Source organism: Struthio camelus, chromosome Z (assembly GCF_040807025.1).
Source record: "Struthio camelus isolate bStrCam1 chromosome Z, bStrCam1.hap1, whole genome shotgun sequence".
NCBI lineage: Eukaryota > Metazoa > Chordata > Aves > Struthioniformes > Struthionidae > Struthio > Struthio camelus.
Genome location: NC_090982.1, coordinates 31,634,046 through 31,650,933, shown reverse-complemented (window position 1 = coordinate 31,650,933; position 16,888 = coordinate 31,634,046). Strand labels below are relative to the sequence as shown.

The window sequence follows — 16,888 nt, the reverse complement described above, 5'->3', positions numbered from 1 at the left end:
ACCGATTCCCAAAATATACCCCCAAAAAAGGGGCAGAAAAGCAGCGAGGTGAGGAGGACATGCCTGGGCAAGGGAGATGCAGGAAAGGGGATGCGGGTGTGTGCATGCCTCCAAGGGGTATTTAAATAGTCTCTGCAACAAAGTGGATCAGCTCTTCTTTTGTGGACAGATTTAATCAGTGCAATATAACGAGGACAGATAATTTGGTGTTTGATCTCAAGATCATTAAAGCGATAAAGCTGTGTCACTGGGTGATTTATTAACTGCCATGCAGAAGGTGAGAACGTGGAAATATTTATGATGGATGGAAGAAGAGGCAGTTCCCATTACCTTCTCCTCCCCAGCGCACAGATAACACTGTTTGCCTGTGCTTGCAGGTATCAAGAGCATCTGCTAGCTCCACAGTAGCAAGGCACAGAGATTAAAAGCACTTACCTGTGTGAAGCCAGTGGGCAAAGAAACGGCTGCTGCCAGGCTGCAGTTGAGTGCCTCTGCCAAATTTGAAGGCTCTGCCCCTGGTAATACATGCTGGGAAAAACATTTCAATTTAAATGTCACCCAGGATTAGGGCTATTAGCAGAGGTTGGAAGGGTATATAGAAAGGTGCTCTGCAGATGAGGTTTTTTTTTCCTGCCATGTGTCAAGTATCAGAAAAAAAAAAAGAAAAAGAATAAAAGGTTGTAAATTGCTTTCAATTTCTGAGCCACAAGGTGCTAAACTAGTCAGCATCCCTGCTCCTTCCACAGGGCGACTTTGGGTTTCCAAGACTGCGAATGTGGCCCTGGGAATCACTTGTGTCGACAGTCCTATTCTCTGATAATCCCAGATAAATTACCTTTCTATTTCCAATAATTTCTAACTGGGCTAGCTGGTAAGCCCAGATCATTTAACCACAGAGCCTGTGCTGTTACTAAAGCGTAACAGCAGCACTGGTCTTTCTGCATTTAAACAAGCTGTTCCAGGAAAATATATATACAAATATATATATACAAACATATATGTGTGCATATGTGTACATGTGTGAATATATATATATACACACACACACATACATATATGCACAACAAGAGTGGCACAGCTGGACCTTCTTTGAGACTAGCAGTCACTCAACAGTAACACAACACTGCTAGGCCTAGGAACATCACTGTCTGTACCAGAAGTACCCAAAATGTGTGTAATTAACTTGCCAAGTGTCTGTTGCTTGTTTTTAAGCTCATACATTGGGACAACAAGAACAGCTATATCCTAGTACTTACATCACATTTTAAATACAGGTTTATTCCTTTGCTCTCTGATCTTCTCCCATCCATCTCCCCCTTTCCCTGCATGCCATTCAGTACAGATCCCGACCAGAAAAAGCACAAGCAATGATCCCTTCTCTTCTCAGCAGCCTTCTGAACTGAATTTTAAATCAAATTTTGATAATTTATCTGTGATTTTTTGTGTCAGTACATATTTTTGTGCAATGTGACTATCAGCTCAAGGAAGTAAAACAGTTGTTTTTCCACACCTATGTTCTATTCTGTTTGGGGCCTTTTAATATTATCATTATCATTATCATTCTCATTCTCATTATCATTATTATAACTACTACTACTACTACTACTACTACTACTACTACTACTATTCATTTCATCATGCATAAAAATAGACCCAACCTCTATAATTTCTGATCCCTTAAAAGCTGGGAGTTGCTGCAGGAGCACCATCTGTGTTGTGCAGATCAAACCACACGCAAGGAGTTGAAGCACAAGGCCTCTAGCATAGAAACACTGTGGAGTGTTTCTTTGGAGTGACCACTTCAAGCGTTCTTCTTTTTTGCATGAAGTCCTTCCTATTCAACTCTACTGTTTATCATAAATAATAACAAGCCAACCTGTCAGCTGGTTTACTAGACTTTGCCTGACCCTGTCCCCTGATATCCAGGATTTCTTTTGTCCTTTCCAGGACCATCATTCTTCCTTGTGATGTAAACTTTCTCACTGATCTGGAAATAAATTATAGCCATTAAAAAAATGCTAATTGGAGTAGTCAACAGGCACTGTGAATCACTTTCAAAATAATACAGTGATCAAGATGATTGATTTTCCAATACTTGAAGCAGTTAGTACAAAGACTTCTCTATCATGAAATCAATTGTGAAAGTTTGTCCAGCCTTAGCAGAAGCAGGAGCAGGTCTTGTGTTGAATATTCCCTCCTGGCCTTTTTGGTATTTCACAACTTCTGGATTTTATGCAGAAGAAAGGTGCCAGAACTGCTGATGGGTCTTTGATGCTGTTATTAGTCAGGGCAGGCCGAGCTGGAAGCGAGACATAGGGTGACTGGGGAGGAGAAACGCAAAGCATAGTCTGGCCAACAGCCGGACTCGCTGCAACGCTGCAAAATACCAGCTGTATCACAAGGCCGTTGAGTGCCCCACTGGGACCGGTTCCTCCAGCTTCGTACCTCACAACGCAGAGCTAGCTCAAGGACAGGGTGGCCATCTCCTGTATGCAGATGCCTTAAAAATATGCTGGGAAAGGGCAAAGCAGGGAGGAGAGCGCAGGACCTTGTGCCCGCAGTTCCGGGGTGGCCAGGCACTGCTTATGCAGGCTCAGCGCTGGGAGGCTGCGCAAGCAACGAGCCCCACTGCTGTCAAAGTGCTTCATCGCAACTGGTCATCTGCAGGGAGGCGTTTCATTTCAGCATGGCAACAAAACCCATCGGCTCTGGAAAGGATCCAGCTTCCACCCTCCAAAGCAGGTAAGGCAGTTCTCACTGGATGAACACAAGTTGCCAGCAGAGCTTTTCAGTGCAGATCAAGGTTATTTGCATAGCTTTGGACAAACTTTATGCCGAGGCGTCTTCTCAGCGGATCTTTTTCCTTCGACCTTTTGAACGCTTACAGGCAGCTCCTCCAGTCTTGGCAAGGCATCTTCGCAGAGGCAGATGCAGTCATAAAGTGGCTCTAATCTTCCTCCTTCCTCGAAGGGTTTGGTTTAAATCAATAGCTCATGGAGAGACCTTTAATCAAGTTGCTGAACCTATGTTGGATGTTCAGGCACTCTATGTTCTGAATATTAATAATCATGTTCTTCAAGGAGCTGGAGTTAATGCTAGATTTGTTCACCCTACATTCATTCTAGACCTGCATGAGTTAAAAAGGACAGCCCTATGCTCTGCTACATTTCCAATGGCGGTGTGGTTTGAGATACCCATTTTGCAAAAAGCCAGAAAACTATTTGCAGCCAGCATGGATACATTTCCTGAAGGCCTGTTTGTGCTAGAAGATAAATAGGTATATTGCTTCTCAAATGAGCAAGTATTCAAATAGGATCTTCATTTGGGAAAACAAAGAATAAAAAACAGCCTAACAGATGATATTCATATGGGATATTTCATTTTCTTATTGCTATGGGACTCTTCTTTCCTCACCTAGGAGTTCAGTGACCTGCTTTTTATTTAAGGTTTTAGAGTGCAAAAATATCATGATTCTAAACATGCTAAATTCTGCCTTAATTTCACTTTTTTCAAAAGGAAGGGAGCTAAACAAAGGCATTCAAATAAAAGAAAATAGCACACAACACTTCATGAAAATCTATGTCCTTTAAAGTAATCGTTGTATCTTTTTTTTTATGACATTATTTATTTTAAGACATCATTTTTATTAAATACACTGTAATACAAGAGACTTTCCATGTCATGTTGAGAGAAGCTGGTCACATGATTCACAAACAAAACTTTTAACACTGATACCTAGGCATCACTTTGAAATCAGCCAAGATGCAATGAAAGTTTTAAAGCAATGATTTGCTATAACAAACTGCAAAACAAGAACCACTAAATATTTGCACGGAGACATTACATTAAAAAAAAAAAAAGGAAAAGGAAAAAGAAAGGAGAAAGATAGCTCTAAACACCAGGTCACAGTTTGGTGACAATATAGAGATCTATATTTATATGTAGATATCTCCCTCTCTCTATCTCAAGTGACAAAGAGAGAGATACCTAGAAATATACATACACACATAAAGGGTAGGTAGAGAGCAGGGCCGGGACAAATACTTCATAATTAATTGATTCTCTCTCTATTGGTGATGTAATCAAACATCAATGTTGAATTAAATTATTTGTATATAAAACATTCTTAGCTGCTTTTCTTTAAGTTACAGAAAGATACATATAAGCTGCAAGATATAGGCCTCTGGAAAAATTTTATTAGATCTCTGTTTTCTAACATATTCCTACCAATCGGCCTCACTACAAGCAGCTTCTATTATCCTTGCCCAAAGTAGGCAGCGTTTATAAAATACCAGCTGGTCATCCCGCAGAACCTTCCACAAGCAAACAAAAAACCCCCATAGACCTGGTCTAGAATGCATAGACGGTAAAATAATACACCCATCATTTCCCATTTCTTCTCCTGAGACGTATGTTTAAAAGATGGCAAAATAGTCACTTGGTTGCTGTTGTGAAATTCACAGTGTTTTCCCTGCAACATGTAGACTTTTTTTTTTGCTTCATATTTGTGATGAATGTAGCAAAAAAACCTATAGGCCCCCCCCCCCACCCCAAACAAAGGTGTTTTAACTAAGGCTCTTCAAGGGCCTCTCGATTCAAAGCAGTAGTGGTTCATCCCAGCCCTGACAACAAGAAAATACAACTTCCTGTGCTATCAAAACCTTCATCTTTGATTAGAAACCCCCATCTCTTCCCCAGCCCCTCCCTGCTCCCCTCCCTCACATTTTATAGCAGTATTTGAAATTCATTTACAGGCTGCAACAACCCCGAAACAGTCTTGTTCTAACACATATGCACTGTACCTTAGTCATCTAATGACCTGACCATTTTATTGGGTTATTTCTTTCCTTTTTAAAGTGTTTTGTAAAAGTCTACATCAACCACAATCAAAACGATCTCTCAGAAAGGTGGGGTACAGAAGGAGAGAACAAGAGACAAGAAGGAAAGAAAGAGAGAAGGAAAGAAGGAAAGAAAGAAAGAGAGAGAGAGAAAGAAATAATGTCATTTATTAAACTGTAGACAGTATACAGATATACTGGCTTACAAATCAAAATAAATTAAGTCCTTTTAAAAAGGGTACACTCCATCATGCATCATGGGGTGCTGTTGCTTTACAAACATCTGTTCTCCACAGCCAGTTCTGAGTTCTGCAGATTTATTGAGAGTGAAGGACAGAGTGTGGCGAATGCTGCTATTATTACTGCTGAATTTTGGTGTTCTCATCATTGTCCTACAAGCTGTGTTGCAGTCTGAATAGTCCAGCTCATTCTTCGAATTATTTTGTTACTGCAGACGAGTATAAAATGCTAATGGAGCTGCACTGTTATTCCAGGGCAATAAAACAACAATAGCACAAACCCAAAAATGACAATAAATCAAAATCTGCTTTTGGACTTCAGAAGCTAATCTGTTCATTTCCTTGTGAGAAATCAACAGGTGAGATGGGAATGATATAAATGTTTTTATGCAATTATTTAGGGGGAAAAAAAAGTGCTTGTCGTTTTATCTCTGGCATTCTAGCGCTTCCTCTGCTGCATACCAGTTAAAAAGCTGAATCTTAAAAACACAGAAAAAAGCAAAAAAAATTATTTTGGTTACTCAGCAGACTTTTATCAATTTATTAATAGCACTCTATTCTAATTATCATTTGTAATAATGTAGGTGTATATAAATTTATACATATACACACAGCCCATACATAATGTGCATGCATGTCTGCACATATATAAATAAAATAAAACAGACATAGGCATACATGTATATGCTATGTGTGTGTGTGTATATATATATATGCCATATGTAAACACACATATATAATATATACGATCAGTTAATAGCATAGTCCAGAACGACTTTTCAAATGAGCCTGATTGATTGTCATATTTATTCAGTGTATACGATTTAGCTGACAGTGCAAGCGTGATCAATGTGCACATATACTCACCCTGTATTGTGATTTGAGCACATTTCTTCTTATTCTCTGCTCATTCTGCTACACTTACCCACCTTTTCATGAATAAACGCAAAACATGTATAGCTATAGTTAATAGCTTGTCTACTTTGATTATACATTTTATGCACTATCAATCAAGGACATTTATGATATAGGTCAAGGTTATCCATTCTGGTGGCTCTGAAGAACATTTGGTCCTTTAGAAGTTTAACATACTGCTATGTTATTGCACAATGCATTGCAACACGATTTATTCTCTGAAATAACTCTAATAGTCTCACTAGTAAAACAAAAAGAAGATGTCACTAAGTACAATTTCAGTGATTTGTTGGTTTGTTGGGGTTTTTTTGGTATACATTCTTTCAGTGCTGGCAAAACCCACCTGGTTGCTTTCAGGCTGGAGCCTGCTTTCCAGTAGAAGAGCATCTTGGATGCATTTTTCTTAAGCTCCTAAGAAACTAAGAGAGAATACAGCAGGCAGAAGCTCAGCACCTCCCGTTCTACCACCTGCAACCCTCTCCCACTGCATGGCCGCAGCAGGCTCTGACACTTTCCTTTCCGCCCTGCTGTTATATTGAAAATGAACTTCAAACTCCTTCAAAAAAATGAAACTCAGATTCTCAAGAGGATGGGTTTCAGTGGATGCTCAGTCATTATCTAGCTTTCTATGTGAACTTCCAAGACAGTCTAAATAAATCTTAAGGCCCATTTTGTAGGAAACTTCCTCTGGCTTTTTGTGTTTCCAGTTCAGTAGTGGTTAAGAAATAACATCTAGTTTATTAAAGAAATACTGAGTATGGCTTTATAGTTACACTGTCGTGTTTATTTGTAATGCTGCCTTTTCAATGACACTGAGAAGGGTAAAGCTCCATCACTGTCCAGTGAACTTTTCTTTTGAAAATGTTCAAAATCTTTATGACTAGCTCTAAAAGCTTCTGAAGGAAAAACCTAAAGTGCCTCAATAAATAATACGTGCAAGCAAATTATATATTAAAAATGTTATGGGAACACTTACAAAAATAAAATGCTTAATTTATTAAATAAAATACCCCCAACACAAAGATGAAGGACTGTTTTGATCTGGCTCATATCAATAAGAAACAAAATGAGAAAAAGAAAAGAAAGAACACTTTTTTTTTGCAGTAACGCCCCCTCACAGAGGGAGGCAAAAGTCTTGAGGAATAGGTAAGGTAGGTTTTCATTTGTAAGAATTCATATTAAAAATAATCCTAACTCTAAATTTGAAATCTTCAACTTCGGTTTGAAAAATAACAGATATGCCCATGCAGTTGTCATCAACACAGTGGCCATGCAAATGCTGTACATGTACAATGCCCATCCAACCAAAAAAAATTAATTTAAAGAAAGAGTGGATGTTGGGAATGGCAGCACTAGTACCGATACAAACATGGTGCTGAGCTTAGGGTCTGTGCACTCTGAACAGTAAGCCATAACCTCAGAGTCACATTTGTTTTCTCCAAGGATCTCACTCTATCCCCTGCCATGGCTCAAACATAACCAGTGATCTCCCTGTTTTAGATTACTCATGTAATATCAGCCTATTACATCTGTAACATTGTAAAGGTGTTTTAACATAGCTTATGTCCTCCATTAACCCCATTTAATGAAATACAAGTTATACCATTATGAGTTTGCTATGCCTACAAGGGTATACTACAAAAGGAGTTTCTGCACAAAGGGCATTAATCGACAAAGACCACGCTCAGTTTTGGCTTCGTGGTTTAAAAAAAAAAAAAGAAAGAAAAGGAAAAGGAAAAGGATTGAGAAAGGAAGGAATATGCTGCTGGACAAGCACAGTATAAGATACACCTGCCCCAGCATCAATAGTTTGTCCTATCTTAACAGAATCCTTAATTTCAGCACTTGATTCTTAAATTAATACTGTCCATTAATAAGCCTAGCTTCAGCCTTTATTACCAAAGACGAGCTGGAGAACACTTTTATACCAGTGGCATGACAATATCCTACCAGAAGACAAAATAAGGGCATATGTTTTGTTTATCGTGACGTAACATATTTGTGTGCAGTGCAGGCAGCATCTCGTTCCCTTTTACCATAGACTTGCATCTGGTAATGAAAAGTGCTGGCCAAGCACCTCCTTGAACAATCCCTTTACTCCTCAGAAAGACTCTCCAGGGAAAGCGCTAAATCCTCTCTTGCCTTCCATCAAATCGTTTCAGTGTTTTTTTAGTGGGGTTGGATGCCATCTGATCCCATAGTTCCTCCAGAGAGTGGATCACACAATGCCGTTTTCTTTCCAGTTGGCTTTATCTCCACAAGAAATATGCTTCGTGTAGAGAACACTAGTCTTCTTTTTCCACCCACATGCCGAAGCAAAAAATTGAGGTGAATCCATAGAAACTTCCAGGATCTGTACAGCAGAAATCACAAAGTTCGAGTCAAATATATTTTTCCCTTTTTTTCATCCACATCAAAGGCATGAATACAAGGCATTGTTAGTTGTGGTGGGCAAACTGGAGAGTCTGCTGATATAACAGATCAGGTTTTTAAGGCCTTTGTCTATGCAGAGTTACAATAATGCAGAAGCCAAATCGATTAGAAAGAAAGGAGAGAGGAAAAAAATAATAGAAACTGAAAGACAGAGAGAGAGAGAAAAGAGACATGTCTCAGTAATGTCTAAAAAGTCAATACAGTGTCTACAGATGGAGAAGTGCACATTGCTTGCCCTTTGAAAGCTTCTCCACAACTTTGTCATTAACACTGTCAAAGTTAAGAACACATTTTAATGAAGTTCAGCGGCAGTTGAAGACATTCATTCACGCAGCCCATAAGAAGAAATACTAGGAGGCATTAGCCTAAAATATCCAGGTAGACTGGAGATGCCTTGGCCAAGTTCTGGAGGAGAGAATGAATTTCCTTGATGTTGAGCCTCATGTGAGGCTCCCGTTGCCAACAGCCCAGCATCAAGTCATACACTTCCTTGGGGCATGTGCGAGGTCGCTGCAGGACTCGGCCCTGAGTGATGCACTCAATCACCTACGAAAATCACAAGGAAAAGATCAGCACAGCCATGCAAGTTACATGGAACTCACCCACAGAAGAGGAAGCTGCTCATATCAGTCTCAAGAGATCTCCTGAATCCTTCAATTTATTGAAGACTGGTTTAGGACAACCACTCTGTGACAATGACATGTCCTCATATGCAACAGAAATCACCTAAAGCCCATTCAGGAGACAGGTAAGCTCCTTTCCATTGTCTCATGGTCTTTCTCAACACCCAGAGTAGACTCTCTCTTACATAAAGGAAGAAGCTACATCCCAACTTGGTACAGTCTACTTAGATAACCTCCATCCTTCCACCTCAGGGAGAAAAGGGTGATAAAGATGAACTTCAACCACAGCGTTCATGACAAAACCATAAATACTTGATATCAGGGTTATTGATTTTACTAAATACATTTGTTGCTGTCCTTTCCACAGAGAAGCCATACCATCAATTAAAATGTCACCCTCCCTTATACACACCTCGTTGTTTGAGAGCTGATACCATGGCTGTTTGCCATAGGTAAAGATTTCCCATAATACAACCCCCAGGCTCCACACGTCACTTTCTGTGGTGAACTTCCTGTACATGATACTCTCTGGAGGCATCCAACGAATGGGCAGCATGGTGTGACCACCAACCTGAGAAACACAAAGGAAAGAGTCAGAAATAATTCCTCTAGACCCTTATGAGGAAGAGTATCAAGATGCTGAACCAGGGGAATCCACATTGCCCTTTCGCCTGTCTGTCGCCATTCACTTAAGCTGGTAAGAACCAGGGAGCCATGATCTAAACTCCTCTCTCCCAGAGCAGCAATTACTACCATGATAGGTTTCTCAACAGAATCTCCTAAGGAATTGGTTCTGAAGTACAACATTTCCAACATTTATTTGGTGTCCCCCACTCAAGGAACTGAATATTCCATAAAATTACTGATTAACCAAGCCTGTCAATCCAATTTAATTTACGCCAGTTCTACTCTCCCTTTTAAAACTGAGGAAACTGTGAAAAATGCATGTAATGAAATCTGCAATGATGTTTCTCCCAGAAACTCTGCAATTTCTACAAAGTTCCATGAAGACACAGCGGTCTGACTGTATGACTCAAGAGGAGCGGGATTTATTTGGTTTAATATCTTAATTCTGAACAAACTAAAGCAATTATATTGTCTTTACAAAGTTAATCAATGCCTGAAATGATTTTGTTCCACATTAACTACCCACTCCTACACAGCTTCACTAAAATTTTCAGTCCTTTAGATAGTCTCTTGATAATAAATAACTTGCAGGACATGAACTCCTGTCCCAAATTAATACAAGCTGAATTCCCTAGGAGTCTTTCCCTGAACGAATGCCTTTCTGAAAGTCTCTAACATACTCTTCATTTTCTTCAAAATGCTACACTTTCTTAAAATTGAGTTACTTAACCTCAATTTAACTAAAAACAATCTTTTACTTCTATTTCCATTCTCTAAACTATTTCTTGTTCCCAGTATGTCACACTGTGATAGGATCAATCAATGAATAAATCCACTATTTTTAAAACAGTGCAACCAACTGAGCTACTGTGATACAGGTATTCTGACTACTTTTGCATCGAGGCATCTGTGAGTATTTCCAAGGAAGGAAAAAAAAGGAAAGCTTTTTCAAGGACATCTAGCTTTTGATTAATTCTCATTTTCCTGTCTGAAAATATATTTAGTTATGAAACCACATTTGCACTTTCAAGATTCTGACAGTTCAAAATATCATTTCTCCTTGTGGGACTTTACATATGTTGTTATAAATAATACCCTCCTTGTTCTAATGTTGAAACAGCAAATGGAAGAAAAACCCAATAAAAGTTCAGGCAGGGTTCACATTATTTCTAAATCACTCAGAACATCCGTTTCCAGCTATTTGTCAGTAACTGAGCACTAGCACAGCCTACCAAAAATACAGCTATCATTGTTAGCACTCAACCCTGTTCTATACAGTGCCACAAGTCAAAGCTCAGTAATGATCCCATCAAAATTGAAAGTGATGCTAAAACTTTCATGGAAGTGGTCTATTACGAGGCACACCTCCTCCTCCCCCTTCCTGAGATGCTGCGCGAGTGAATGAGGATTATTTTTGTCGGAGATGCCAACTGAAAGGCAGGACTCCCAAGTTTAAGTCCTGGCTACACTGTGGATTTCCTTCTGACTCAATACAAGTCGCAGCGCAGAGGCTTAAGCGCTGTTCAAAAGGGGACTCAACTCCTGCTGCTTTCAGTTGAACTTTAAAACATACATGTGAGCACTCAGTTGACAGAAGATGGATGCACGTTTTTAAGTGTTTTGCTCAGTTAGGCCCATTTGTCCCCACTGTACTGCTTACCTGTCCAACAGGCAGAAGTGCCATAAGGCTCCATTCAGCAGACTTTTTTAACGGTCTTTGACTGAGAAGTCAATTAACGGCATAGAGAGTTTGAAGTAACATATTAATAGGTGGAGATGCAAACAAAGCTCCAGTTTCCCACGTCATCACAAACTAAACCGAACATGGCAACCAAACAGCTCCAAATCACCACCTTTACTCCCTGCTTGAGTGGTATTTCATTAGAAAGGTAGAAAATTTAGTCCCTTAGAAACATGCAGCCACATACACTCGTCCAAAGGGCAAGTGCCATTAAAAGATGATTAGTGATGAGAAGCTTTTGGTCTCATTAAATATTAAAATGGCTCTTAGATCTGCTCATCATATAGCCTCCACAATTTGTGTTTTCAGCAATTTCTTTGAGTCATTCCTTAAAAATCAATGAAAGCTATATAACAATGTCTCTCTCTATTTTTTATTTGTCACATCCTACATTAACAGATTTTTAAAAAGCAATTAAAAATTAAAAAACAACAATATCCAAATCTTCCTTTGCAATGACTCCTTGCTACAGAACCACAGTGTAGTTGTGGTAGGACTGTGTGCTGAATTTTCTGTGAAATAGATACCCCTAGAATGATGATGATAAATGGCTGCCAAATGATGGATGTTGCAATGAACAGAACTAGAGCATCACAGACCTAGCTGTCTTTGCAGTCATAGCAAGACTGACACATCGGTACTGACACTTACCAAGAACTCAATTTACAGATAAACATAAACCACAGGCCTTTTTGGCATTCTTCACAGGGCTGCACAACCCCACACTATCTGGGATGGCACTCTGTCCTTTTCTGTCCCTGAAAGGCAGAAGACTTTACTGGCAGAGTACCAGGCTGGGACTGAGAAGTCCTCAGGTCTATCCAGCTCTATCACTGTCCTTCTCTATCATCTGAGACAAGTTACTTCCAATGCCTTAGAGTCTTTGTGAAAATAATATTTAGCCCCTTGGCAAAAGCATCAACAGCTGCTAGCTATGATTATAAAGGTTCTTCTTCTTGCCAGACTGTACCGCAATGAAGACAGATGTGAAACACTTGACATCACCTGCGGAAGGCTGAGCAATTTCCATCCCGCCTGGTCCAAGAGCACCTGCAACTTCAACTCTGATCTCAGTTCAGTCACATCAAAAACACAGGCCAGGGTCTGGCCAAAGGTACTTTCTCTAAATGCACATTTCTTTCTCTATTAACGATCAGCGGTTACTGAGTCAACAAGCACTCAGCTCATAAGTGCTCTGAAGGCAGTGTTAGATATACGCTTAAAATGAAGGATGTGCTTCAGTGCTTTCTTGAACTGCAGCCTGTGACTTGACACCACCGTTTTTTGGGATGCCTGAGACAAATCATCAGCCAGTTGCGAGGCTCCTTTGGTCTTCATGGCACTGATGAGTCCAAGGACTCACAGCTGTGACACAACAGGAGTGCACTGAGGTAGAATACATTTTTGCTAATGTTTCCAAGCTTGTAGAAAAGTTAGGGGGAGTTCCCCAAGAAGGCTCAGAGAAAGAAAACATGAGCATATTGACTAACCTTGAAAGGTGCTCAGTGCTTCATACTTTCATACTTTATTAAGAAATGCAAGTACTGTACTGCTCTCAGGTATTACTGGCCTCCTGCAGGATTAGTCCCCGGTACCTTACACTGTAAGTGTAGTGCTGCTTGACACACATCTTCTTAAAATGGTCATGAGCTAAGCAGATTACCATTGCAGGTAAACAACACCTTTAATATTTAATCTGACTAAGGTTATGTATAACAGGTTTAAAAGCATTACAGTTTTAACTTAACAAGGTATCATTTTAAAATCTGCATTGTAGCAATAGCAGTGCTGCAAAAATGACAATTTTATGGATACAAATTGTGGCATATTTTCTTGGTGCTTAACTTGAAGGCAGTTTCTTTCTGATGGTTCATTTTCATTTAGAATTGCACTTCTGTAGGCCTTTCCTGCGACTTAGGTGCTTTCAAATATCAGTTCATGCAAGTAAGCACTTCCTAGTCTTGCTGTAGTCGTATATTATGTTTACTAGCAATACTGGGCCCAAATCTAAAGCGGACGGCCTGGCAAATTAGCTTCTGCAATGTATGAACTATCCACAGGGAGGAGACTGCTGTGCCAAATCACTGAAAGATGATGCTTTTCTCCAAAGAAACACTTCCAAAGGGAAACTGCTACCCTGTTCCTCATATGAAATGTTGTTACATTGTCAACAATGCAGTGTCATTCCACTTGTCATCACTTTCAGCACTCATTTTTTTTAACGAATTTAGCACTTTTGACAGGTGCCAGATAAGCAGACCTTGAACATTCCCTTTGTCTATTTGTGAACATCAAGTTTAAAGGATCACAGTACTAGTAGCATGCTTGAGCCTTGAAGCAAGGGATCTAATTCTAGAGTTTGTTAAAATTTGTTCAGTTTCTAGCTTCAGATGTTCCTTATCCTGATTTGGGGACACTTGCAAAATAATGGAGCTTGTCCAATGCAGAAGCTTCTATTCTGAGCAGTAAAGCAGGCCTGTAGTACAAAATGCTGTTGACAGAGTTTTTTGCTGCTGTGGGTTTGTAAATATCCATCCATACATTCAGTGCAAAATGAGCTTTGTGGCACCTCACAAACACCACTACAGACAAAAGCCCTCAGCTGACTATCATCAACCTGCAATTACCCTGCCTCACTCAAAATTGTATCTTTCGAACCTTGCTCTGGTCATGGTTTCAACCTCTCCTGCCCAGCCACCATGGGAATCCAATGCCCTGTTGCCCCATGAAATGTGTATTCTGGAAATAGTTCTTTTCCTGTTGGTCTGTGTTTGTGAGTAAATGGCTATGTTCTTGTAAAGAATGACCAAATTTAGTACTGTGCTCCTGCCAGGAGGCTGCTGCAGGGGGAAGCCCAGGGAAACCAGTCTACAGAGACATGGAAGAAACAGGGCTCTATGTGGAGCTCTACAGGTAAGATGCAATCCAAGGGCGGAGAAAGGCACAAGAAATAGTTGCTACAGTGGCCACCCACACAATTCACTTCAGGTTTATCCCTTGCCCCCGTGCACCATGAACAAAGGAAGGGCTGAGTGGACTGGTCACACTTCTGCGATGCATTCCAGCCACACCTCAGCTTTACCTTACCCACGGTGAGGTTGAGGAGCTGCAGGCTTGGCAGAGGATTTTGGAGCTCCAGAGCCAGGCAGTGGGGAGCTGCAGAGGATTACCAAAGCAGAGGGAGCAACCTCTCTTCTTATTTAATGCTGGTGGCCGTAGGGGAAGAGCACCCACCACTGCTCGAGAGGGAAGATTAACCCTCCTTTGCTTCTGTGCAGGTGCCTTGTTCATACCTTCATGAGACACAGCAGCGAGAGGTAGGTCCTAATCTGCCAGAATACAACTGGCCTCTCAGTGCTGTTACTGTCCGTGTGCCTTGGGGAAGGACTGTCCCCACCAGCATCTTCCAGAGGGACTGAATGCATTGAAATATCAAAATGTTCTGCCCCTTCCCTATCCACCAGCGCTCTTGGAGAGGCTAGTGAATCCACCCACCAGCTCATCATATTAGATAATTCCTTTCCCATGTTTTCAATCTCCAGCTTTAAGCAGTCGGTTACTCTGAGTTCCTGCAGTAAAAAACTACAGCTACCAACAGCATAGCCTTGGAAAACAGACGTCTTCATTTACGTTCACAATTCCCAAATTCCCACAATTCCCTCAGTGCGACATGGGAATTTCACAGTGCTTTCTATATTCTCTAAAGACTAGTGATGCTCTTTTTGCCAACAGAATAAAAGTAATCTGTTTACTTGGTGAGTCAAACGAATCTGTGTAAGTAAACCATGAGTTTCAGTCCCAGTCCTGCCCAATGTCCTGTCTGGCTTGAGTGCTGCATCTTTACAGAGCCCGGCTGACCTTAATGCCACTCTGCCTGAGGACAGACCTTTTGCAACTCAGGGAGGTCATCCTGAGAGCAGCAACACAGTTTAGGATATGCTTCAATTAACTTTCATATGACAAGTATATGTTCAGTCTCTTTGATGTAATTGGATCTTAGTTTGTCAAAGTGGAATCAAGCTATACCTTTTGATTCCTTTACTCATCTACCTCCAATAATACATCCTGTGTGTTCAGGAGATTATAACATTTCAGGGTAGTTTTCACTATTTATCTGTTGGTCTTGTGACTTATTCCCCTATCTCAGGCTGATATAACTGCAAAGAAATGTTTTCTGCAAAGACCATCCTGTCTTACTGCTAAAATTGAAAACCTCGCCTTCTCTTGGTGAACATCTGCTCTTTCCTCCTCATAAAATGCTGGCAAACATGTCTCTCAGTACAAGAAAAAAATCAATAATTATTATTTTCATTTCTTCCATGCCCTGGCCTTCCGGACAAAGTCAATGTCTCCTCTCAAAATATCATCAATCCTGCCATGTCCACTTGCAGAAAAGCAGTATTTTATTTTCACAGTCTCAGTCTGGGTAACAAGCAACACCGTTCTAGCACATGAGGTTACTAAACTATGAAATAAAATGGATTATTTGCCAATAGCTAAAGATGTGTCCTTTCAGTTTCACTTTTAACCTTATTTTAGCTCATCTTTATTCAAGAGGGACTCATGTCTAAAGTTATTAATTTATTCTACCAGTCGTCTTCTCAGAAAAGTGAAATGATGTCTAGGATAACATTTATTACACTGTAATTTCTTTCTTCAGTTGTATAACATCAGTTCAATATCATGTGTCAACCTTGTGTCACTGGAGATGAATTCTTCTCATCAGTCTCTGTGAAACCACGAGCGATACGGGGAATACCAACAAAGAACAATTACTCGCAGTTTCATATAATGCAAAAAACAGACAGCATCAAATGAAATTAGTAGATGGCAGGTTAATAACAAACAAAAGGAGGCACTCTGCCAGTTGCTTGTGGAACTCAGCAATGCTTATGAAGGGCAAGCAACAATTCTGCCAAAAGGATAGAATGAAGGAGAGACAGCACATGTATCTAAAATGTTTGAATGATCTACTGAATCTTCCAAAGCCCTTTTCAAATGCCAAGTTGAAAGAATACAGAAACTATATCTAATGTGTTTTACCCAAGAGCCTACTGGATCTGCCAAAAATATGGGATAAGTAATACTATAGTATTATGGAGCATAATGCTATTGCATTATAGAGAACTTACTCTTCCAAGAAAGCAAGATGAGGTACACTTGAGGTAAGCTCAGACAAAGGTTATGAAAAAGGTGACACGGTTCACACCTCTGACCAAAGATAAAGTTCCATTTTAGAGGCACAGGAAGAAAATTAGCTGTAGCACTGGAAAATAACAGAGTGCAGTGAGGTACTAGTCAGCTCTTCAATGCCCTACGACGGAGAGCATAGAAATGGGAAAGTCTGTTCCTTTAGAACGCCATTTCTTTTACATTCAAATGAGAGCGTTTTCACAATAAATGACAATCTAAGTGAAAACAAAAGGAGGTATACTATGGTTAAGTTGAAACAGAGTACTTTAATGAGTTCAG

At 40.1% G+C, this 16,888-nt stretch overlaps 1 protein-coding gene across 2 annotated transcripts in view; it reads right to left on the bottom strand.

Moving 5' to 3' along the window:
- Positions 1–4,988: 4,988 nt before the first annotated feature.
- The window catches only part of LOC104147228 (BDNF/NT-3 growth factors receptor), a 206,104-nt gene continuing 194,204 nt past the window's right edge, over positions 4,989–16,888 (bottom strand). For both annotated transcript variants that reach the window (XM_068927293.1, XM_068927294.1), the window contains 2 exons: positions 9,461–9,619; positions 4,989–8,971 (listed from right to left, as the gene is read on the bottom strand). In XM_068927293.1, coding sequence (XP_068783394.1) covers positions 8,786–8,971; positions 9,461–9,619 — 345 coding nt within the window. In that variant the 3' untranslated portion in view covers positions 4,989–8,785. The remainder of the gene's footprint in view (positions 8,972–9,460; positions 9,620–16,888) is intronic.